This window comes from Lingula anatina, chromosome 2 (assembly GCF_051362555.1).
Source record: "Lingula anatina isolate TDL-2025a chromosome 2, LinAna3.0, whole genome shotgun sequence".
NCBI classification, from domain to species: Eukaryota; Metazoa; Brachiopoda; class Lingulata; order Lingulida; family Lingulidae; genus Lingula; species Lingula anatina.
Genome location: NC_141768.1, coordinates 33716530 through 33741262, shown reverse-complemented (window position 1 = coordinate 33741262; position 24733 = coordinate 33716530). Strand labels below are relative to the sequence as shown.

General features: G+C 35.6%; 1 protein-coding gene and 1 long non-coding RNA gene across 2 annotated transcripts in view; one reads left to right on the top strand and one right to left on the bottom strand.

Annotated features, from left to right (window-relative positions):
• LOC106162098 (uncharacterized) overlaps positions 1–24733 on the top strand; it is a 189048-nt gene that overhangs the window by 27183 nt on the left and 137132 nt on the right. Inside the window, exon 2 of the mRNA XM_087003117.1 lies at positions 22381–22460. Within this exon, the coding sequence (XP_086859243.1) occupies positions 22389–22460 (72 nt within the window). The 5' untranslated portion in view covers positions 22381–22388. The remainder of the gene's footprint in view (positions 1–22380; positions 22461–24733) is intronic.
• On the bottom strand, positions 18395–19694 carry LOC147763626 (uncharacterized). Its single transcript, XR_015333252.1, has 2 exons — positions 19454–19694; positions 18395–18822 (listed from the first exon to the last, which is right to left on the bottom strand). It is a non-coding gene; the product is annotated as an uncharacterized LOC147763626 (long non-coding RNA).

Genomic DNA, 24733 nt, shown 5'->3' with positions numbered 1-24733 from the left:
TCTCCCGATGAAGATATGAAGATTGCCTTTTCGTCTCTCTTGAATCGCAAACAATCTCCTGCTGATGATCTTACGCGAACGGAGTCCGCTACAAATATGAAAATTATCTTCTCGTCTGGATCGCGAACGATCTGTTGACGATATTACGCGAAAGATTCTCTGCTGAAGATATGAAAATTGCCATCTTGTCCCATTCGCATTGCGAACGATCTCCATGTACGAGCCAGGTAATCGTTAAATGGTCCTAAATTGAACATGGACATGAATAGAAGTGACGGGTACATTTCCCTTCGAGATAATATCTTGATTTTTTCATTGTGTCTTCCTCATTTAGGACAGCCGCCGATAACAATAACAGTGTTACAAATGACAAAGCCACGGCCTGTGACTTCTATTTGCCGGCTTGATAACGCACCTTGAGCCAGGTAATAGTAATGAGACAAAAGGCCGACTTTCCTGCAATTAAGAACGGGAATTCACATCTTAACCACCTACTGTATATTGTGAGTAACCGCTCGCAGGGGCGCACTATTGTTCCTATCTCCCATTGAGAGTGTAATCGGCAATGATATCCTGAACGTATCATTGTCTTGAATCAACTGACGCATTACCTTCATGTTTGAGCTGGACAACGCGGCCATATTTGGTGACAAACCTTTTCAAAAATTATCGAGTACCTCATTTTCAGGGTCAACGAAGTTTTCAAAGGGAAAAAAATTACCTCGGCGGAAAATCGTCTGCCGACAAAATTTTCAAGAACGACGAAATTTTCAAGACTTTACCGTACTATCTTCAGAATCTCAGAATGGAGGAAATTGGACATTTAACACTGTTCTATTGATATTTTCCCATCTCATCAATTTTCTTAGTTGATCATATAAAAATGTCAGTAAGCAGTTTATTTTGGTTTTTTTTTCACTTTTTTTAGCATTTTTATAACACCTATAACATAATTTTTTTTCAATTTTTTCAGCATAAATGCAACACCGATAACACGATAAGCGAAAAACCGTTTTACTTTTTGGCTTATATGTTACAGAAATGATGAATATTCATAATACGCAGGTCACGTTCGAAAATCAGCCTGATCGGGCCATTTTTATGGAAGTTATGCTGTTTTATCAACATTTCAGCATATGTGCAACACCGATAACACATTTCAAGGAAAATCAATTGGCCAATTGTCTTGAAATTCACAGGGGTGATCAGATTTACTAAAATACAGATGAGTTTTGAAAATAAGTTCGATTAGTTCAGTTTTGGTGAAATTATGCCTTTTTTTATGTACAGATGTGTCTGTACATATTGCCATCACCTGCGTCTGTCGTCGCCGATGCCGATGCCGTCGCCGGCGCCGTGCACTTTCCTTGTAAACACGATAAGTGGAAGGCAGTTTTACTTTTTGGCTTTATATTTACAGAGCTGATGAATATTCATAAAACGCAGGTCAAGTTTGAAAATCAGCATGATCGGGCCACTATTTTAGTAGTTATGCGGTTTTTTCATTGTTCAGCATATATGCAACACTGTAAACACAATATAAGAAAAACAGAAAGCCCAATTGTCAGTAAACACACAGGAATGGTCAGTCTTACTAAAATGCAGGTTGAGTTCGAAAATCAGCATAATCGGGGCATTATTTTAGAAGTTATGCTGTTTTTTCACATTTCCTCAGATTTCCTCAGATTTAATTCTTAGGCATGTTAATAGCCTTATTATTTAAGTAATATGATATGTAAAAGTGTTTGTTTGACATTTCCTGCATCTTTACAACATTGTTAGTTGATTATGTAAAAATGATGGTAAACTTGTTATCATGTATTGTGTAATCAAGTGTCAAAAACAGAAATAAACTCATATCATTGCAGTTTGTCAGATTCAATCATCCACTATGTTCAGAATCTCAGAATGGAGGAAATTGGACATTTAACACTGTTCTATTGATACTTTTCTCATCTCATCAATTTTCTTAGTTGGTCATAAAAAAATGGCAGTAAAATGTTTATTTTGTTTTATGTTAAAAAAGTGTTAAAAACGGAAATAAACCCATTTCAGAACAGTGCTGTCTTGTTTACATTTTGGCATTTTTAAGATGTGACTTTGAAGTTCCATGGGTCTGAAGACCTTTGCTAGTCACATTTTCTGAATATCTGTGATACTAATATTTTATAATTAAAATTTAATGGTCATTATGCTGTTAAACATTATGTAATATTGCATCAAAATTTGAAGAAACCCCTATTTTGGGCACTGCTCCCATGATGACCATTTAAGGAAAATCATGTCACTTACTGTTCTCAAACTTACAGGAAAGAAACATGGGACTAAAATATAGCTTCAGTAGGCAATGCAGTCTGTTTGGTAACTTTTTCTGGCAGTAAAACAGTTTTTTGTGAAAATTTAATTTTTCACATGTTGGCATTTTTAAGGTGTGACTTTGAAGTTCCATGATCGTGAAGACCTTTGCTTGTCATGTTTTCTGAATGTCCATGTTACTAATATTTTATTAATAACATTTGATGGTCATTATGCTGTTAAACATTATGTAATGTTGCATCAAAATTTGAAAAAAAAACTTACTGTTCTCAAACTTACAGGAAAGAATGATGGGTCTAACATACAGCTTCAGTAGGCAATGCAGTCTATTTGGTAAATTTTTCTGGCAATTTAACAGTTTTTTGTGAAAATTTAATTTTTCACTTCTTGGCATTTTCAAGGTGCGACTTAGAACCTCCACGGGTTTGAAGACCCATGCTAGTCACATTTTCTGAAAATCCATGACACATATATTTTATTATTAAAAATTGATGTATTATGCTGTTAAGCATTATGTAATGTTGCATCAAAATAGAAGAAAACACAATTTTTGGTGCTTCTGCCATGATGACCATTATGGAAAAACCGTGTTACTTATGATTGTCAAACTTTCAAAAAAGAAACACAGGATTAAAATGCAGCCCGAGTTGGAAAAGCAGTCTAATTGGCTTCTTTTTCTGGAAGTTATACATTTTAGTGAAATATTCATTATTTTTTTGGCATATTCATTGTGGGACTCGGAGCTCCCATGGACATGAAGCCGGATGGTAATCACATTTTCTACATGTTCATGCTATTTATAGTCAATAATCAAAAATTGGTGATAATTATTCTATAATTTATTATGTAATTTTACATCAAAATTGACGATAATCTTTTTGCACTGCTACTGCAAACATTATGAAAAGAAAACTGTGTTATTTATTATTATATTTAACTTATGAGTATGATTTTTAAGATTGGCATGTAGTTCAAATTAGAAAGCCAGGTCAATTGGGTCATCATTTATTATTGAATTTTATGCAATTTTGTGTGAAATTTCATTTTTCTCATTCTGGCACTTTCTAAGTATAAACTTGAACTCTGATGGGCCTGAAGCCTTATGCTTTTACTTTCTTTGGTGCAAAATTAAAATTTGATGTTGACTGTGCAGTTAAACATAATGTATTATTGCATCAGAATTGGTAGTCTCCTATTTTGTGCATTATTGTTTTGTGCTTTTCTTAAGTTGTGACTTATGGGCCTGAAAGACCTTTGAGAGGGTCAGTCTGTAAATTTCCCTTGGGTATCACTTAGCTAATTTCAGTGTTGTAAAGTAATTTGCCTAATTAATCGGCCATTAAATGAGATTACATAAAGCACACTTGTTGATAGTTCCCTGTAAACTCCCATAGGTTAAGCTCTCTGCTAGATTAATAATAAGGAAGCAGTGATAATTATGCAGGTGAATTTTGTTTAATATTGCAAATAAGTTTTTAATATATATATATATATATATATATATATATATATATATATCAAACTCAAAGATTAAAAGTTTGAATAGCAGCTTCATTGGAATTATATTTACCTCTGCCAAGGAGGTTATGTTTTCAACCCTGTTTGTCATCAACATAACTCAGAAAGTTATGGACCGATTTTGCTGAAATTTTCAGGAACTGTCAGAAGTGGGCCAAAGAGGACAACAATCAATAATAATCAACAATTGCTACCTTGGCAGAATTCTGCACCCTCGGAGCACTTTTCTAGTTTTGTTATGTTTTCCTTTATAATTTTTTTCAAACACTCGCATTTGTGACTTTTAACTCTCATCCACCTGAGGCTCTGACATTTCTGTATTTCCACATAAGCAGTTGTATTGTTTTTTATGTCTTTAAACATTATGTTACTTATGTAATATTATTTTATGCACTGTCATCATTTTTCAAATATTGAGACTTTCATCATGTGAATTTTAACTCATGGTCCTGAAACTGTAATCTTATTGAAAGGGTAGATTGAGACCATCTTCTGGGTCTTCCGGAAGTCAGTCAGGTTATTAAGTTTATATTGCCTGGTATCTATTTTTTCTTTTGTTGGAAGACCATCAAAATGGAGGATGGATCAAAATAGATACTTCGGAATACTGTCAGAAAATATCTCTGGGTCCGCTCATGTTATTGACCATTTTACCTGTTGTGCATGATTAAAATTCAGTGTTGACTGACAGTGCTATTATAAGCATTATTTATTATTGCATCAAAATGACCTATTTTGCATCTTTATTTTCTGTTTTTTGTCTGTACATTTGACAGCTTTGCTGCCTTGTTTGTAAATAAATCTTTTTTCTTCGGATTTAATTCTTAGGCATGTAAACAATCTCATTTGTGAACTAATAAGTAATGTAAAGGTGTTCTTTTGACTTTTTCTGCATCTTAACAATGTTGTTAGTTGATTATATAAAAATGATGGTAAACCTGTTATTGTGCATTGTGTAATAAAGTGTCAAAAATGGAAATAAACTCATATCTTTCAGTGATCATTTTACCTCTGCGTCCCGCGTCCCTGACGCACATTTTTTACCTAAGACGCAGAGTTTTATAGCATATGCGTCCTCATGGACGCAAAGATTTTAAATTGTGTGAGATTCGTAAATAACCTGTCCATATGCATCGCTGATCCGCATAAAAAACTAGTCATTTAAGTACGTTAATCATGTTCGTTTTCCCGTTGTTGTATTGAATTGTTACAATAGCTTCCGTTAGACTTGATGTTAAATGCCAGCTGATTGGCTGTTTACGCATCAAATAGCAAATACTATCAATTGTTAGTAATGGCAAAACTGTTCATCTGCTTTGCACACTCCACTCTACACTTGACCTATTTTCGACTAAAATAGATTTTCCGCAGCGTGTTCGTCTGCTCAGCGACCATCCGACCATGCTTCCGAAAAAGCAATTATTAATGGACAGTAGCCAACAGACAATATAGAATATATTTAAGGTGAGACAGAGTTAAGCCGAGTTAGAGAAAACTTCTGAGACAGTAATTGCTGTGACTGCCGTTGAGGCTGAGAGTGAGAGTGACGCTGATGAATGTTTGACGGAGGCAAAAACGGAGTCAAAAAGGAAAATCCGTTCCTTCAAACAACACTGGACAAAGCTCTATGCTTGGTTAAGGTATAAAAAATGAGGATGGGACTGATTTCATGTATTGTGATGCATGTACATCGGCAAATAAACGTAATGGGATGGTGAAAGATCCGTGGATAGGCCTATATGAACTGAAGTAAACTCGTCACTGTCATATCGCTTAAATAAAGAAACTTGAAAAAATAAAAGTAACAAATTGTTAGTTTTGTGGTAACCTTTATTGTTCAAAATGACTGGGACCCATCACAATCGGCAGGGACCCATTGTTCAGTATCATGTGCGTCCTGTTGGACTCATAATATTTAAAGGTAAAATGATCACTGATCTTTAATTTGTCAGATTCAATCATTCACCATGTTCAGAATCTCAGAATGGAGCAAATTGGACATTTAAAATTGTTCTATTGATATTTTTCCTATGTCATCAACAACTTTCTTAGTTGATCATTTAAAAACGACAGTAAATTGATTATTTTGATATATGTAAAAAAAAGTGTTGAAAGTGGAAAGAAATCCATTTCAGTACAGTTATCTCTTGTGTACATTTTGGCATTTTGAAGTTGTGACTCTGAACTTCCATGGCCCTGAAGACCTTTTCATGTCAAATTTTCTGAATATCCATGATACTTTATTTTATTATTAAAAATTGATGGTCATTATGCTGTTAAGCATTATGAAATATTGCATCAGAATTGAAGACAACCCCATTTTAGGCAATGCCTCTATAGTGACCATTAAAGGAAAACCAAGTCACTTACTCTTCTCAAACTTACAGAAATGTAGCATAGCACTAAATTATAGATTCAGTTGGATAACCTGTTATATCGGTTGACTTTCTTGGAAATTATATAGTTTTTTGTTACAATTAAAATTTTCACATATGGACATTTTCAAGGTTTGACTTAGTCTTTGAACTTCCATTGGCTTGAATACCATTGCTAGTCACTTTTTTTGAATAGCTATGATACATTAAATTTATTATTGAAAATTGATGGTCATTGTGCTGTTAAGCATTATGTTAAATTGCATAAAACATGAAAAAAACCCTATTTTGGACATCGCTGCCGGGATGACTATTAAGGAAAAACCATTTTACTTATGATATTCTAACTTACTGAAAAGTTTCATAGGACTGAAGTGTAGCTTGTGTTGGAAATCAGTGTGATTGTTTTCTGTTTTGGAAGCAATGCAGCTCTATAGAGTGCTATATGGGGCTACTGTTTATGGATGGTGGTAATTGTCCCTTGGGATAATCGCTAGCTAAATTCAGAGCTATAAAATTACTTGCCTAATTAATTTTCAAGTGCCCATTAAAAAAGATTACATAAAACACGTTGAGATTTCCCATTCAAGTCCTATAGGTTAAGCTCTCTTAACTGTGTCACATAATTAGGAATTGGTGATAATTATGCAGGTAAATGTTGTTTAATATTGCAAATAAGTTTACAAAAGAAAAAAATTTGTGTAATGCCAAGATTAATGCTATAGATGAATAACAGTGCCTTATAATCCTCAAACACATTGGGGTTATTCATATCATGTTAATACAGCAAGATTAAAAGTTTGAATAGCAGCTTTATTGGAATTTTTTTTTATTTTTGTGTTTTCTTTTTAATTTTTTTTCTAAACACTGGCATTTTCAACTCCCATCCACCTGAAGCTTTTCAGATTTCTGTATTTCCACATAAGCAGTTGCATAGGTTTTTATGTCTTTAAACATTATGTAATAATATTTTATGCACTGTCAACATTTTTCAAATATTGGGATTTTCATTATGTGAATTTGAACTCTCATGGTCCAGAAACTGTAATCTTATTGCAGGGGTGGATTGAGGCCATCTTCTGGGTCTTTCAGATGATGGTCAGATTTTAAAGTTTACATTGACTGGTATCAATTTTTTTCCGTTGGAAGACCATCAAAAGTGGAGGATGGATCAACAAATATAATTTGGAAAACTGTCAGAAAATACCTCTGGATCTGCTCCTGTTATTGAGCATGTTACCTGTTGTGCATGATTAAAATTCAGTGTTGATTGACAGTGCTATTATAAGCATTATTTATTATTGCATCAAAATTGACAAAATGACCCATTTTCTATAGGTTAAGCTCTCTTAACTGTGTCACATAATTAGGAATTGGTGATAATTATGCAGGTAAATGTTGTTTATTATTGCAAATAAGTTTACAAAAGAAAAAAATTTGTGTAATGCCAAGATTAATGCTATAGATGAATAACAGTGCCTTATTATCCTCAAACACATTGGGGCTATTCATATCATGTTAATACAGCAAGATTAAAAGTTCGAATAGCAGCTTTATTGGATTTTTTTTCTTTTTAATTTTTTTCCTTAACACTGGCATTTTCAACTCCCATCCACCTGAACCTCTTCAGATTTTCTGTATTCCCACAGAAGCAGTTGCATAGGTTTTTATGTCTTTAAACATTATGTAATATTATTTTATGCACTGTCAACATTTTTCAAATATTGGGATTTTCATTATGTGAATTTGAACTCTCATGGTCCAGAAAATTGTAATCTTATTGCAGGGGTGGATTGAATTCGTCTTCTGGGTCTTTCAGATGATGGTCAGATTTTAAAGTTTACATTGACTGGTATCATTTTTTTTCTGTTGGAAGACCATCAAAAGGTGAGGATGGATCAACAAAAATACTTTGGAATACTGTCAGAAAATACCTCTGGATCTGCTCCTGTTATTGAGCATGTTACCTGTTGTGCATGATTAAAAATCAGTGTTAACTGACTGTGCTATTATAAGCATTATTTATTATTGCATCAAAATTGACAAAATGACCTATTTTGCATCTTTATTTTCTGTTTTTTGTCTGTACATTTGACAGCTTTGCTGCCTTGTTATTATTTTAGAGTATTTCCAGCAGTTTATTTGAAACTTAAATGGCAAAATAAGAGCCTTTTGGTTGACCTGATTGATAATTTTTATATCTCCCCATTCAAAATTAATTGTGAGAAAAACAACATTGGTGATTAAACACTTGTCAATATGGTTTCATATGTGACATTGTAATTGTTTGGACAATATAATAATACTTTGATAAGCAAAATAATGAACTGCTGTTCTGTAACTTATTCAATAGCAAGACAATTCTTTGAACTTTTCTTCCTTTTACATACCCCAATCAAGATGGCAATAAGTAAAATAATAATAATGCATGATGCTATATTTGACAAGTTTTCATGTTCAACTATTCTATTCCATTCAAACCAAGTTGATGTTGGCATTAGTAAAAACTTGGGTCTGCTTTGACCTTTTGAATCGCCAGCAAATCTTCAACTTTTGACTTCATTCAAGTATGTGTGAATAGAATACTTCCACAGTCCCTCAGCTTTACACCAAAATAAACCTAATCATAGAGGCAAAACTTCAAAACATCGGCAAATCAATGTTCTCAAAGATAGCAACACAGGAAGGTAAGGTAACCATAATTTAGCCTTTGGCTGCCAGCTTAGTTAGTAAATGGATTGTATTGGTTTATTTAAATACAGCGCTATAAAAGATTTTTGAATGGAATGTCATCTGCCAACTCTGAGCAGGCCGGGTAACAGCTTCCTCAGCACTACGGTTGGATAGGTTCTACTGTAGCGCCCCTAGCGGATTTTGATATATACCTATCTCGGTGGGCGCTATATGGGTCCCTGTAAGGGTCACAATATGCACGACACTCACAACACCAAACAAACTCACAACACCACACACACAAAAGTCACAACACCACACACAAAACTCACGACACCTCACACGAAATTCACAACACCAAACGAGCTCACAACGCGACACAGAAGTCACAGAAGTCACGTTGGAACTCCAAAAGCGTGGGCTATTTTAGCCCATTATGACAAATATGGTTGGCTATTTTCAAAAATTGTGAGGTAAATTGTATATTAGTATATTTTACCAGCATGTCCAAATTAATAGAAATTTCAGGTTCTGATATTGAATCAGAAATAAGAATTGTTTTAATTAAAATTCCTATTACCATTCAAATTTATACTGGCTCAAAAAAAGTTCACAATGTACTGTATGATAATATTTATTGGCACTGTAGTAAAGTCATCACAAACTTCAATGTGCATATTGAAATGTGCATACTGAAATCAAGAGAAGGGCTGCAATGAATGATCATAAATATTTGTCAATTATAAACTGTGTACAGAACAAGTGACATAGTGGAAAACCTTGCCTATGTCTTGTTAAGTACTTGTCTTAAAATTGTTTGTCCTGATTGCCATGGAGTTTTGAAATGCAAATATCTATAAAAATGTCACAAAGCAAAACTTTTTGTGGTCATCAAACCAAAACCATACATGTGGCTCCTTCCATGCTTCCCTGAAGCAGACATTTGAGATAAAGGTAGTATTTTCAGTATCCATGGAAATGGAAATTGGTGTGATTGGTGCGATATCCGTATCCAAAAATGCCTATTCGGAATGGTAAAACAGGAGTCCAGCGTCTGCAACTTCTTTGAAGTGAGCGCTGAAGGAAATCACACGGTTATTCGAACTCAAGTGCTTGCTAGAGGGCATTTGTCTGATGAATATCCAGATCTATGTCATCAAAAGGATTATTTTCAGCAGTTTCTAAGTCCTCTTTTTGTGCTCATTTCTTTATGATAATTGTGCATTATGTGAATTACGGTAATATGCCAAACAATTCGACCAAGATTAATTAATTAATTTCATGGAAATGTCAGTTTCGTCGAATTGATTAAAATACAGCAAATGGAAACCTTTGACATCGTCGGATTGTTAGGGGCATCTGCCAAAATGTCCATCTTTCCGGAAGTATTGCATTTTTCCGGAAGTGTTACGCAAGATAAGCCGCAATTTTCGCCTAACACGTGTTTCAGGCATGTTTTATCCTCCTTCTGAAATCTGATTTTGCTGTGTACAATATGTGCTAACATTACTAAACATTAAAAAAGACGACAATTATAATTTCTAATTATATTTTTCTCTCACCTACGATCATTTTCATGATGTGCTTCACAAGTGGGACGAGTATTTCCCCGGAGACAGGTGTTGTAAACAAAGGCCGGTCACTTTTATTTGAAACCGGTAGCTTTAATGGACTTAAACTAGTTGTGTGATCTACATACGCCCTATTTGAATTTAAATATGACAACTGAAATCAACCGAATTGAAACTTTTACCAGTCTGAGATCAGTTGTTTTCAACCCGCAAGGCTTGCTTAGCGTCGAGGCGTAGACGTACTTACTTCTGAAGAAAATTCAATCACCCGTATCAAAGAATACCAACTGGTACTCAAACGGAAATCAGTGTAACTTCAAATTACTTTTAAAGTCATAATAACTCTTCATTTTGGCCAAAAATTGGATTTTCCTGGAGTAAACGGCAATTTTCCCGTACTTACCAATGGTCAGCGACCCCATTCCTGCATTCAAAGTTAATCCAGGGTTTTTTTCCTAAACGTACGGTTTTTTGTTAAAATCTCTTAAGAGATTTTAACTGACGGAGCTCTCTCTGACATCGCATAGTCACTGTTGACCTACTTAGAACTGCTGGAAAAGCAGACAACAACAACACTATATAAGATACATGAGATATATTCGTCTTTTTGTTAAAAATACATTAATATCCACAATGTGTGTCATTCTGGGCTTTTCGTTATCCGACGCACTGTACAAAAACTCGCAACTTACGTCTGCGTCTGCATTAATGCGTTTGGCGCCATATGTTATTTTGGTCTCGAATGAACGCGAGAATCCGCGTGACACCATTACGTCATTAGCAACGAATGCCTTGATGACCGGGAAGAAAAGCATCGAAAGCCCTATTGACAAGCACAGATTTTAGTTTTACTGCAATAACGGCCGTTTTAGTGGTAAAATACAATAGAATATATTTCCATGCGTTGTTTACAATGTATTTCATGCGGAATTTTGAATCTCAAAGGAAGAGTTATTATTGCTTTAAGTATTTTATTTAAAAGCATGTCATATTAAAACATATTGAGAAAAGGCAAAATACGGAGCTTACCTGTGCCGATATACAAACAGTATCTTGCTGGCACTCTTCCGATTTTCTTACTTATATACTCTCGCTGTGCACAAACCACGGTGCATATTGAAAACCCCACTGATACAACCCGAAGGTAAAAAAGCATTTAATTGCCATAATTTTCACAAAACAGGTGCATTTATAATTTGACGTGAGAATTGAGCACATGCAGGAATGATAGACTGGTCTTATCTGGTCTGCTCCAGCATAGCGCAAAACACATGTTAATGAAGACGGTCCCATTTTGGGGAGGAGGTCACAGGAATGGAGTTCTTCGTGGATTACGCTATATATTATCAACATTTCATGTATCTGGGGAAATAGAAAGTGACTCACAGGTAATGTAAATACCCAGTTTAACACTCTATGAAGCTCCCATGGAGTTAAGGTAGACGTCATATCTATTGTTGACAAACCAGTTATCCATGTAGGTGAACAGCTACACGTGTTTGTCAGATTTTGACAGCGCGTGGTATTTGGCACCAAGAAGTCTGGGCGGTCAATCCCGCTGATCTTGCTGTGTTGACTTCAAGAATGTTTCCCCATCTGCATATATATTTCAGTCGAACTTGAAAATAAATTGCTTATTCTTCCCAAACTTTTTATTGCTAGCAAACGCTATATATGGTCTGTATGAAGTTGTTTACGGCGTATTCTACCCACTGTCGAGATTTGGTTTCATTTAGAATAGACCTTTTTTTAAACCCCCCCTCCCCAGTCATGAATCAGTCAGCGAGGGCAAGTCTGTTTAATTAGCACAATTTGTATGTCTATAAGCACTATTATTGTCATCGGGGACAAAGGAAATGACAGGTACGTCATGCTTCCAGATTAGATCTTCAATTAATTGTTTCTTCCTCATTGACGAGAGCTATTGAAAGGACAACAATTGACAAAGGGCCGAGGCATGCAGCATCTATTTCACTGGCTTGAAAATTCTTGCCGACGATGTGGTCGAACAATTGGAACAAGAAAAAAATTCTGTCGCATGGTTTTGATGTATGGACTAAATGTTTGAGCCCAGAAAAATTAATTTTATAAAATAATTTTAGTGGTCGGATTGACTGGGCCTGTCGAAATGCTTGGCACATTACCGTAATGAAAAATTGAATCTGGAAATTCTTTGTTTGTTCATTTTTGATCTAAGGGACAAACTTTGAACCTATGTTTCACCAATGAGTCATGCTTGGACATTGAAGAAAATGAGGCTAATCAATCAAAGGGCCTTAAGCCATTTCCAGCTAACTTTAAGACACTTTTCAGGCTAAACATCCAGAAATCATATGTATGTTGCTTCTGGATGTTAAATCGTTTAAGTCATGTTTATAGTTTACAATTTCTGCAGTTGAGACTGATGCCTGAATATCTCATAACCATCCAGGACTTGAAAGAAAACACGTTTTTTAAATAATTGGCAATCCTCAAATGTAGCTGGGATTGGTTGATTTTAGGAATAGATTCAGAAAATGACACTAGTACTGGACTTTTTGTTCTTCATTATGTTATTTTTTCTACAAGGACTGTACATGTGTACCTTACATAATTGGTGACCCAACACTTGCACAGCTAAATCTGAAATCTTGATTAAGGGTTATAGTGGAAAAAAGTAAGACACAAACTTTACATCTTGAAGGGCTGGAGCAAGCTCATTGGAACTGCCTCGATCTATTCTTTAATTTGTGAGCTTGATGATTGATTAAAGGGATAATAACTCTTCTTATGAGATCTATATTTCACAATAAAAACATTGTGAATAACTCTTAGAAATATAATATATTCTGTTTTACCATAAAAACGGCAGTTACATTTATAGCTATTATTCTGATATCTGAGCTTGTCTTTAGACCACGTGACCTCCATTGATGGTTATACTTAAGAGATTTTAACAAAAAACCAAACTTTTTAGAAAAAAACCAGGGACTAACTTTGAATGTAAAAATGGATTCATTAACTATTTGTAAGTATGGGAAAATTGTTGTTTACTCCAGGAAAATTCATAACGAAGAGTTATTATCCCTTTAATTATTCTTTAAAGACAGTCTCAGTGGGTTAGATTAATGTATAGAAGCAGGTTCTATGTAAAGCTTTGATCAGATTTGTGTTTTGTGAGATTGTTTATTATTATATTAATAAGTCTGGGTCACAAAAGTCCTGTTAAGACAACTAGAATAAAGAATTAGAAAACGAAAACTATTTATCATGATTTCGGAGCACAGCCAGAAGTACTTCCGGCTCAAGGTCACGACCTCGATTTTCCCACGCTTACGACCAATCACAGCAGGCTTCAGTCAGAATGAGATAGACGTCACGACTACACAGCGAAACTTGTCAGACATGTAAGTGCCGCCTGTCCATCTTTTCGGTACATGTACCGATCAAAAATAGACAACGTAAAGCCCAAAACGCTCTTATACACGTAACCAACTTTGTATGAGCACAAATATTGTCATTTATTGTGAACAGGATAATATGATAATCAGACACACTTGAGACCTGTGAAGCGCATACTCACGTGTCGAGGAGTAGTTTCGCCATTGCCTCGTATGTGAGTCCTAACTCAGCTTAAGTGTCCTCCACCGCCCCACCTCCCTCCCAACATACACAGTCTGAGTGCTTCTTCGTCTGTCTCTAATTTTCTTTCGTATCTTTCGAACTGGAGTGGCTATTTTCTTTCGTCCCCTTTTGTCGCTCTCCTCTTCAGACTTGACGCGCGTCTGAGCCATGTTTGCTGTTTTGGCGCCAAATAGTAACATCCGGGTCTCAGCCGTAGTACTTCATTCATAGTAAACCGCGAGACTTAGCGAGAAATTGCGCGTTCTGAAGCCGTACTGTGAGGTGGTAGCTGAGTATTTAAGACGAGTCGTCTTTTATTATTTAATGGAACTTAAAAACGGTATTAGGTAGGTTCATTTTCTCAACGGTTTTGGATAGGATATACCTTGGTCATTATGGGGAAATTGGTGAGATTTCCAGGAAAATTCATTTTCGTGCTATTTTAAGGGTTTAACGCGCTGAGACTGTCTTTAATGGTCACTGAAGTGGGTCAAGATTGCATGGTCATGTAGTGCAAAAATGCATGATACTCAGGTTAGCTAGTCTTTGTGTTTAAAGCACTTGATCCTAGTTCTCTCTGTTCATTGGGGGTTTTTTTGGTATTATGAGTTTGTTTGGTGTTGTGACTTTTGTGTGTGGAGTTGACTTTTGTGTCGTGTTGTGAGTTTCCTGCAGTGGCAGATCAAGAGCTATTTTTTGACAGTCTTCCAGATAATCTTTGTTGAACCATCCTCCATTTTTGACAGTCTTCCAACAGAAAAAAAGGAGATACCCATCAATGTAAACTTGAAAATCTGACCATCTTCCAGAAGACCCAGAAGACAGCCTAAATCCGCCCCTGTCCTGTGTGTTGTTTTGATGTTCATAATTTGTTGTGAACCTTACATGCATCTGTATAAGTAAGTATTTATTCATCCTGACATAGTTTTATGCACTTAAATGAATCCGTAATGCCAGGACTAGCAAAAACAGGATTCAAGTTTGCCAAGTGTCTTGCCTAAAACTCTTCATGACACTCTGAAAAGTCTTCTGTGTTACACTGTTTGCAACACTCTGTGGTGAATATGCATTCCCAGAAGAAGTGTTCCTCTTGCTAAATTGAGCCACTCACACAGCTCTAGTCTACTTGTACCACCAGCGTTAGCGCTGGCGGTACACATGGTTTTAGTCCCGTCCGGATTGTTCCGCCGGCTCCGCTTCTCCTCCTAGACGGTAAGGGCCCCCGTACCCATCTCTTGGATTTAGGTCACCTATAATCTCAACTCGTTCCACGTAAAATTTGGGCTTTGTCGGTTTTGGGGTCTAGGTGTGGCACTCATTGCAATGCACCCTTGTCTAAAAATGGCAAAATTAAATGCTAATTATCTACCCTACGGAAGGAATTATGGGAAAAATTTCTACAGACGGCTTTCCAAAAGTCATATGTGTAGATTTCAAATATGCCCTTGGATTTGACCTTTGACCTTTATTTCAAGATCAAAAGGGCCAAAATTTTCAAAAAAATTAATTTTTTTACGAAAAAAAAATTATTTGCCCTGTTATTCAGACACCACACAGACTTAACCAATAATATTATTGGAAAGTGTTACCCTTCAGGTCATCTTTCATCTCCGTGAATTTGGGGTCAATCGGTGCATTTTCACGGGAGTAGCGGCCATAAGATACCGAAACTGAAAACTGTCTCTAATTCGGGAACCGTTAATGCTAGAGACCCATTCTTTTTGGCATTTTGTAGAGCATGTAAAGCCCAACAATGGAGGTGGTCTCGTTTTTTTTGTATTCCATACGGTTTTCGAGTTACACTGTATCAAAAAGTACATATTGGTGGTGAAAGCAAAATGTGCAGTAAGGTAATGGATAATAAATTTTGAACTCCGGAAAAATAAAACATAAGGCTTGGCAAAGCAGACAACTTGTGGTCAAAAATGACATAATTTCATCAAATTTGAACATCTGGAACTTCAGAGCACCTCCCATTTCAAGAATTTTGACCAAAATGACCTTTTCTTTATTTTTAATTAATTTCTTCTGTAGGAAATTTATGGCACATTATGGTAACTCCAAAATTATAACACTTAGTCCCTTATTTCTCCAAAACTGGCAGAGATAGGTTTATAGTTACTATTGAAGTTGAATAGGAAGTCATATACTGGCAATCTTACTGTGACCTTGAAATTGACCTTTGACCTACTTTTCACCATGAACTGAACTTTGCAAATTTTGCTTCCCTTTTATCTCCAAAACTGGCAGAGATAGGTCCATAGTTACTATTGAACTTGAAAAGGAAGTCATATATTGGCAATCTAAATGTGACCTTGAAATTGACCTTTGACCTACTTTTCACCATGAACTGAACTTTGCAAATTTTGCTTCCCTTTTATCTCCAAAACTGGCAGAGATAGGTCCATAGTTATTATTGAAGTTGAATATGAAGTCATATACTGGCAATCTATATGTGACCTTGAAATTGACCTTTGACCTACTTTTCACCATGAACTGAACTTTTCAAATTTTGCTTCCCTTTTAACTCCAAAACTGGCAGAGATAGGTCCATAGTTACTATTGAACTTGAAAAGGAAGTCATATATTGGCAATCTAAATGTGACCTTGAAATTGACCTTTGACCTACTTTTCACCATGAACTGAACTTTGCAAATTTTGCTTCCCTTTTATCTCCAAAACTGGCAGAGATAGGTCCATAGTTACTATTGAAGTTGAATATGAAGTCATATACTGGCAATCTAAATGTGACCTTGAAATTGACCTTTGACCTACTTTTCACCATGAACTGAACTTTGCAAATTTTGGTTCCCTTTTATCTCCAAAACTGGCAGAGATAGGTCCATAGTTACTATTGAAGTTGAATAGGAAGTCATATACTGGCAATCTATATGTGACCTTGAAATTGACCTTTGACCTACTTTTCACCATGAACTGAACTTTTCAAATTTTGCTTCCCTTTTATCTCCAAAACTGGCAGAGATAGGTCCATAGTTACTATTGAAGTTGAATAGGAAGTCATATACTGGCAATCTAAATGTGACCTTAAAATAAGGTCGCGCGTCAAGGTTATTTTCAGTTGCACCCTGGATTACGCACGCTTGCTCCGCAAGGTGTCGCCTGTGGTGGGGGGGGGCATCACAGCCCATATGGTTACTGTGGCGAAGGTGACAGGTACTTCCAAACATTTTTCATAACTGTCATTTTTTCTTATTCTATTCATGAATTTGATATTTACGGTAATTGAAAATGTGGCACCGGCAAAAGTGAATCTAGGTGCGTTGACAGGCCGCACAGGTGTCCCCAATTAACCGCCGCCAGAGAAGAGACCCCAAGCATTAAACAACACAACCGGTAGATATTGGAAATTTGGATAAAGTTAAGCAACTGAGGCTTTATTAGATTTGGACAGAAATCGGCCAGTGACATGCCAAACCCCTAAGTTCAAGTCTTGGCCCTTGACACCTGTAACGCACCCCTTAGTCAAGAATCTGAACAAATCAATGTTGGGCAGGTACAGGGTATACTCTATTTTCTACAGGTGTTTTGTGATTTTATCAACTTGATTGTCAAGTGCCAGACCTTTTGTTCTCAGGTACTAGTAGCAAACTTTAAAAGATAACAATCTGACACTAACCAAGCTGCACTAACAGCGCTGTAAACCCAGTTATCAATGCTGTCATCTTTACCTGTATCTTTACCGGTATTATGCCAGTGGTACTGTTTGATACATTTGAGTAAGGAAATATGCTTTTATGCTTACATTCATTTGTAATACGTTAGCATCAACCTGTTAATAAAAACTTGGAAACTTTCAATGTTATTACACAATAACAGTATAATGATGGGAGATGTTATGATTAAATGCTTAGAAGAATAATAAAAACAAATTATGTGAAATATAAAATGAATTGATTTTATTTGGGTTACTTATTTATTTATTTCAAACCAATTAATTATCAAACATGAAGCTTATTTTAAGAAACATTCGCAGATATATGAAATATAACCCTGCTGGTACACAGATCTATAGTTCTAAAATGCAAATACCAAGTACCTTTCACACACCACTGATGAGATGTGAATAATCATATGTATAAAGTAGTAAAAATATCACAAAATGTGTGTAAGCAAGATATTTCTACAAGTAACCTCATTAATCAGTCAGGAAACTTCATAATGCACCCAATAAATGTAGAAATTTGAGCCAGAGAAATTCTACATACAGGCATGACAGATTTACCATATATTGCCATCAACCCTTAACTGAATGGGCATAGAAAGAACAAAGTGAGTCTCCCTCCCATTAAAAATGAGAAATAAAAATAAATAAATAAATAACAGATACTGTCATTCTTAATACTGAAAAACAATGGCACCTTGCAGCCTTCACTGCCTCACTATTTGCAGACAATGTTCTAGTCACTGTAACTGTGTACTTTTGATGAGGCATAGATGCAAGAATAACTTCTTTGAAGTATATTGTGAAGGTCTCTTTTGTCATAAATGTGCCATGTATAACCTGAATGAACATATTGCGATTCACACCGCAGCAGCTTGTCTTAGTAAGGACTCAACCAGTTTGAAAACTTGTGGCATAGCTTCAGGGACAAGATCACACCATCTATCCTTGCTGTGATGATGGATCTACTGTACTAGTACATTATCTATGTCTTGTCCTCCTAGTTTCTCTAATACCATTTCGGCTGATCTATATGCTCACACCAATCTCTACAGCTTTACCAACTGCTACACAGTTTTTACATCTGAAAGTATAAAGCAAAAATTGTAATAAAGCACTATCAATTTACTTGTTAGATATTGATTCGAGGGCAAGAGAAAAATGCAGAAACCTCATATGATAATCAAGATAATTGAAAATCAAATATGCATAATCAAATTAATAGCTTTAATTGTACATACTACTGATGATTTAATCTTTTAAACTTCAGCATAAATTTCTCTTGTTAAAGCATAGACACTTTATTAAAATGTGCTTGAACAACTAATAATAATAATAAACAACCTGCACACAAGATGGAACATGGAGGTCAATTGCCACAAAATAAGTTGATTTGTACTTGGTAGCCTGAGAAATAGTATCAGGTATTAATTTGAGCAGTAAATTGAGTAATAATACCACAGAGTTAACAATGACACAAGCATATGGTGTTGTGTAACAAAATTCATGCATTACTTGCTGTGGCAGTGTCCTCCCCAACCTATCGTGCACCTCAGGTTTTGATTTTCAATGTCATCAAAAATTTTTATTGTTGTTAGTTTGATTTACGTATCTGATATTCAAATAATATTGTTTGGAAAATAACTAACTCATTTAATTATGCTTTTGCAACATGAAATCATCATTAACTTTGCCGGTTCACGTGTATACAGTACCTTGCTATCAGTCCTGCTCTTTTCTCCCTAACTCGTCACTGACAGGCTAACCACATCGTTTCATAACAACGCTGGTATGCTCCTTTACTTTTGGTGTTGGCAGTTTCGCCCCGGGGACATCGTTTTTGGTTAAAAACAACGTATCGTTTTCACCCATCTATACATTGCTCCTGTACAAAATGGCCGCTTGCTGCCCCCCCAAGGGAAAAATCGTAGCACGTGGGTAGTTACGCAAGACCTGTGACATATAACGCGTGCAAGGTTATTGACCTTTGACCTACTTTTCACCATGAACTGAACTTTGCAAATTTTGCTTTCCTTTTATCTCCAAAACTGGCAGAGATAGGTCCATAGTTACTATTGAACTTGAATAGGAAGTCATATACTGGCAATCTAAATGTGACCTTGAAATTGACCTTTGACCTACTTTTCACCATGAACTGAACTTTGCAAATTTTGGCAAAACTGGCAGAGATAGGTCCATAGTTACTATTGAAGTTGAATAGGAAGTCATATACTGGCAATTTACTGTGACCTTAAAATTGACTTTTGACCTACCTTACGATGAACTTAACTTTGATTGTACCATTTTTAGGCATATATATTTTTTGCATATTTTGAAAATTCTTGTTGATTATATTTTTACAACTTGTCAAGCAGAAGACTGGTGGCTGTGACCCTTATTTTGTGTATGTGGGGGTCTATACGAATGCGCTTGCTCCAGCTGGTGGTACAATATTCGGAGGCGGTATCGCCTCTCTGATCCTCTAGTTTTTTGTTGTTCTGACCAACTGACATTTTTTCAATACCTCAACTCAATGGGTAGATAATCTCAGTCTTGTGGCTGTAATGCTGTCCTCCTCCTTCATTGAATATTTGTTCATTAGGTATGCACTTTCAGAAAAAAAATAATATTACACAATTATGATCCCTACACAATTCTCTTTACCTTTTTTTCAGTTCTTAACATGCATATATTATCATACTCATTGAAAAACATTGGTCAAATTACTCTCACCCTAATTCTTTAATATTTTGTACATAATTTCCAAACTGTTGTGAAAGAAAAATCAGTTAGGTCTGTTCTCTCAGAAGTGAGAAATGTATTTTCAGAATTTCTTTTCAACTTTGTGACTGGCCAGGGTACATGTATACCAAACTCTGCCACTGTCAGGCTATTGGTGTGGATATCCTAAAATAGCAGTAGAGCAATACAGGGAAGTGTAGCAGGTTTTGACCAACAACAGGGCACCGTGAACTGTGAATATTTCATTGGCAGAAAGAAAATGTATTATAATACTTGAAAGCAGACCGACAGCATTGTCCCAATAAATTCTTTTGTTCTCTGAAGGGGGCATTTGTAATACAACCTAATCTTTTTTAGGCTATGGATAACTGTAGTCCCACTTTCTTGGAACAAGATGGTACTAGTATTCAAACAAATTATTTTGAAACTTTGTCTTCCAAATATTTTGAGAGCTGATGATATCACACGGGTGAAAAACTGCTGTTACCTCATTGGTCAAATAACTTGAAGGTTTTGTTTTTTAAAAAGATTTTTAAAAAATAGTCAGTAAACTTCCAAACTGATTTATTTGAATAAAAGAGACATCAATCCAAGTCACTGCGTAATAAAATTTAAATTAGCAGTAAAAATTGAGGTACAGGAATTGTCACTATATGATTGCTGCTGTTCATTATTAAAAACCTTTTTGCTCTTAATATGTACCAGAAAGAAAGGAGAGTTGTTCTGGATTTAGAAGTTTTACTTGGCCTTATACATTTGTATCTTGTAACCTACAATATTTAGCTGTAAAAGCAATAGCTGTAGCCTCTCTCTCACCATGAAAAGTTTTTTTTTTTTGGACAGAGCACTGACATGAGAAAAGTTAATTTTGATTTAAAAGTCCTTTTGTTGTGCTTATTTTATACAATTTGATGCATGTAGAAAGCAAAATTTTAAGCTTTCTGCACACAGTTTTAATATATGTGCAGCACATACACATTTAGGGTGCAGAAGATACAAGAAGTGTGCTGAAGGTTTGCAGGATGTGTGAAGGTGGTGTGCTAGATGTATGCAGGAGATGCGCGAGAAGTGTGCAGGAGATGTGTATTTTACCATGTAAGGCCCCTATTTCACACAGACCACGAATCCCACGAATCGCCAGGAATTGACAAATGTTAGGATTCGTGAGGATTCGTGAGATTTTGCCAATTTTCTGGTCTTATTCGACACGCTCACGATTCACTTACGATACAGGTACGATAGTGTTATGAATATTCGTGGGATTCGGCTGGAATCGTGAGATTTTGCCTATTTTCTGGTCTAATTCGACACGCTCTACGATTCAGTTATGATACAGGTGCGATAGTGTTACGAATATTCGTGGGATTCGGCTGGAATCGCACGAATGTTGTCCAGAAATTCACTACAATTTTTTGGAATCGGGAGTTCGTGGCCAAAACTATGAACAGCTCAAAATTTTTGCCATGAATTCCCGATTGATCAAGAATTGCAAGAACTTACTACGATTATATATGAATCTGTTAAGAACTTCACGAACTGATTACGATTCAACCAAATTTTCAATTCCTGGCGATTCGTGGGATTCGTGGTCTGTGTGAAATAGGGGCATCAAAGTTTTTGCCACCCATTCCTGTTGGTCAAGAATTGCAAGAACTGACTACGAATATATACGAATCTGTTAAGAACTTCACGAACTGATTACGATTCAACCACGAATCGTGAAATTTGTCAATTCATGGCCATTCGTGGGATTCGTGGTCTGTGTGAAATAGTGGCATAAACCAGGCATGCTGTGTATTTGTGGAAACCCTAAATGTAAATGTGTTGCACATATACAGAAACTGTGGGAAGCTTAAAATTTTGCTGAAGGAAGTTAAATCACTGTCACTCTTGATTCCAGAGACTAAAATGAAAGCTGTCCAGGTGCTGATATTTATAATGCTGCTAAGTGGTATTGAATGTATTCCCTATGATGTATTGGTAAGTGCTACAATTTTTATGTACAGACACAGATGTGTCTGGACATAAAGCTGTTACCTGCGTCTGTCGTCGCCATGCACTTTCATTGATAACACAATAAGTGGAAAACCATTTTACCATTTGGCTTGAAACTTACAGAACTGATTAATATTCATAATACCCAGGTCAAGTTCGAAAATCAGCATGAACAGGCCATTTTTTATTTAAGTTATGCGGTTTTTTCACTTTTTTCTCAGCATATATGCAACACCAATAACACATTTCAAGGAAAATTGATTGGCCAATTGTCTTGAAATTCACTGAGTGAGCAGTTTTACTGAAATACAGATTAAGTTCGAGAATAAGCTATTTTAATAGCTTAAAAGCTTGATCGATAAGTTTTGGTGAAGTTATGCCTTTTTCTCTATATATACATGTTTTTTCCTCAGATTCAATTTTTAGGCATGTTAACAGTTTTTTTTTTTTGAACTAATTCGGTATATAAAGGTGTTCTTTTGAAATTTTCTGCATCTTAATAATATTGTTAGTTGATTGTATAAAAATGATGGTAAACCTGTTATTGTGTAATAAAGTGTGGAAATAAACTCATATCTTTACAGTTTGTTAATATCAATCGTTCAATATGTTCAGAATCTCAGAATGAAGCACATTAGAAAAAATTTTAACATTGTTCTATTGATATATTTCCTGTGTCAACAATTTTCTTAGTTGATCATTTAAAAATGACAGTAAATTTTTGTTATTTTGTATTATGTAAAAAAAGGTGTTGAAAATGGTCAGAAAATCATTTCAGTACAGTAATCTCTTGTTTACAGTTTGGCATTTTGAAGGTGTGACTCTGAACATCCATGGCCTTGAAGACCTTTCCATGTCACATTTTCTGAATATCCATGATACTTTTATTTTATTATTAAACATTTTTGGACACTGCTGCCAGGATGACCATCAAGGGAAAACCATGTTACTTATGGTACTTACTGAAAAGTTTCATAGGACTGAAGTGCAGCTGTGTTGGAAAATCAGTGTGATTGTTTTCTGTTTTGGAAGCAGTTAATGCAGTGCTATAGAGTGATATATGGTCAATACATGTATATGGATGGTGGTAGTATGTAATTTTCCCTTGGGTAATCACTAGTTAAATTCAGGGCTATTAAGTCATTTGCCTAATTTATTTTCAATTGGCCATTAAATGAGATTAGATAAAACACACGTTGAGATTTTACTGTAAAGTCCCATAGGTTAAGCTCTCTATACTGTGTTACATAATATTAGGAATTGGTGATAAGCAGGTTAATGTTGTTTAATTAGTACCACCAGCATGTATGCTGGCGGTACTCATGGTTTTAGTCCCGACCAGTATCATACGGCTCCGCCGGCTCCGTGAGCTCCACTTCTCCTCCTAGACCACACAGACCTGTGTCCCTATCTCTTGGATTTAGGTCACATATAATCTCAACTTGAACCCCCTGGTTTTATTGTCTCAGTCGGTGCAATCGCTTGGGCGTGACACTCCATGAAATGCAACTTTGTCAAATTTTTTGAAAATTCAATGCTATATGTCTCCTAAACAAAAGGAATTATGGTAAAATTATGGTCGCAGCCTGATTTTATACGTAAATTTGCGTGACAGACTTTATTGAATATCTTTATTGAAACTTTATCATTAAAGGAGTTGAGATATGAAAAAGAGATTAACTTTAGATAAGAGCGATAAACTTTAAAGGAGATGAGATATGAAAAGAGATTATAAGAGCTATAAACTTTGACACGTATTATGAGTTGCGCGCTCAAGCCCGCGACTCAGGTTGGATAAATTACTAGTCTGTACACGCCTTCCTTTTTCACCAAAAAATTTATGCAATACAATTTTTACTTCGTTAATACGTTGCTTAACATTTTAATATAATTCTATTATTCTATTATTCTTGTATCCTTAAAATCATAAGTATATATACATCTTTTTTAATTCAAAAGCATCGGAACTCGGAGTAAAATCCGGTACCCGATGCTCTCAGGACATGGGGAAAAACCCGTCTAAACCCTTCGTGGGGAATCCCGGGAAAGTGCCCACGCCTGGATACTGTAGTCTATGTACATCACGGTAGCAGGTTATATATACAATGGTCGTTGCTATAATTTATAGTATAAATAATGAGAGGTCATCTCAATAGTTCGTTTGTTTTTTTGTTTTTTTTTTCTTTCGCGTAATGGTTTCGTAGTTCGTCGCTTCTAGAATGAAGGGACGTCTCCTTATAGGTGAGCGGCAAAACCCC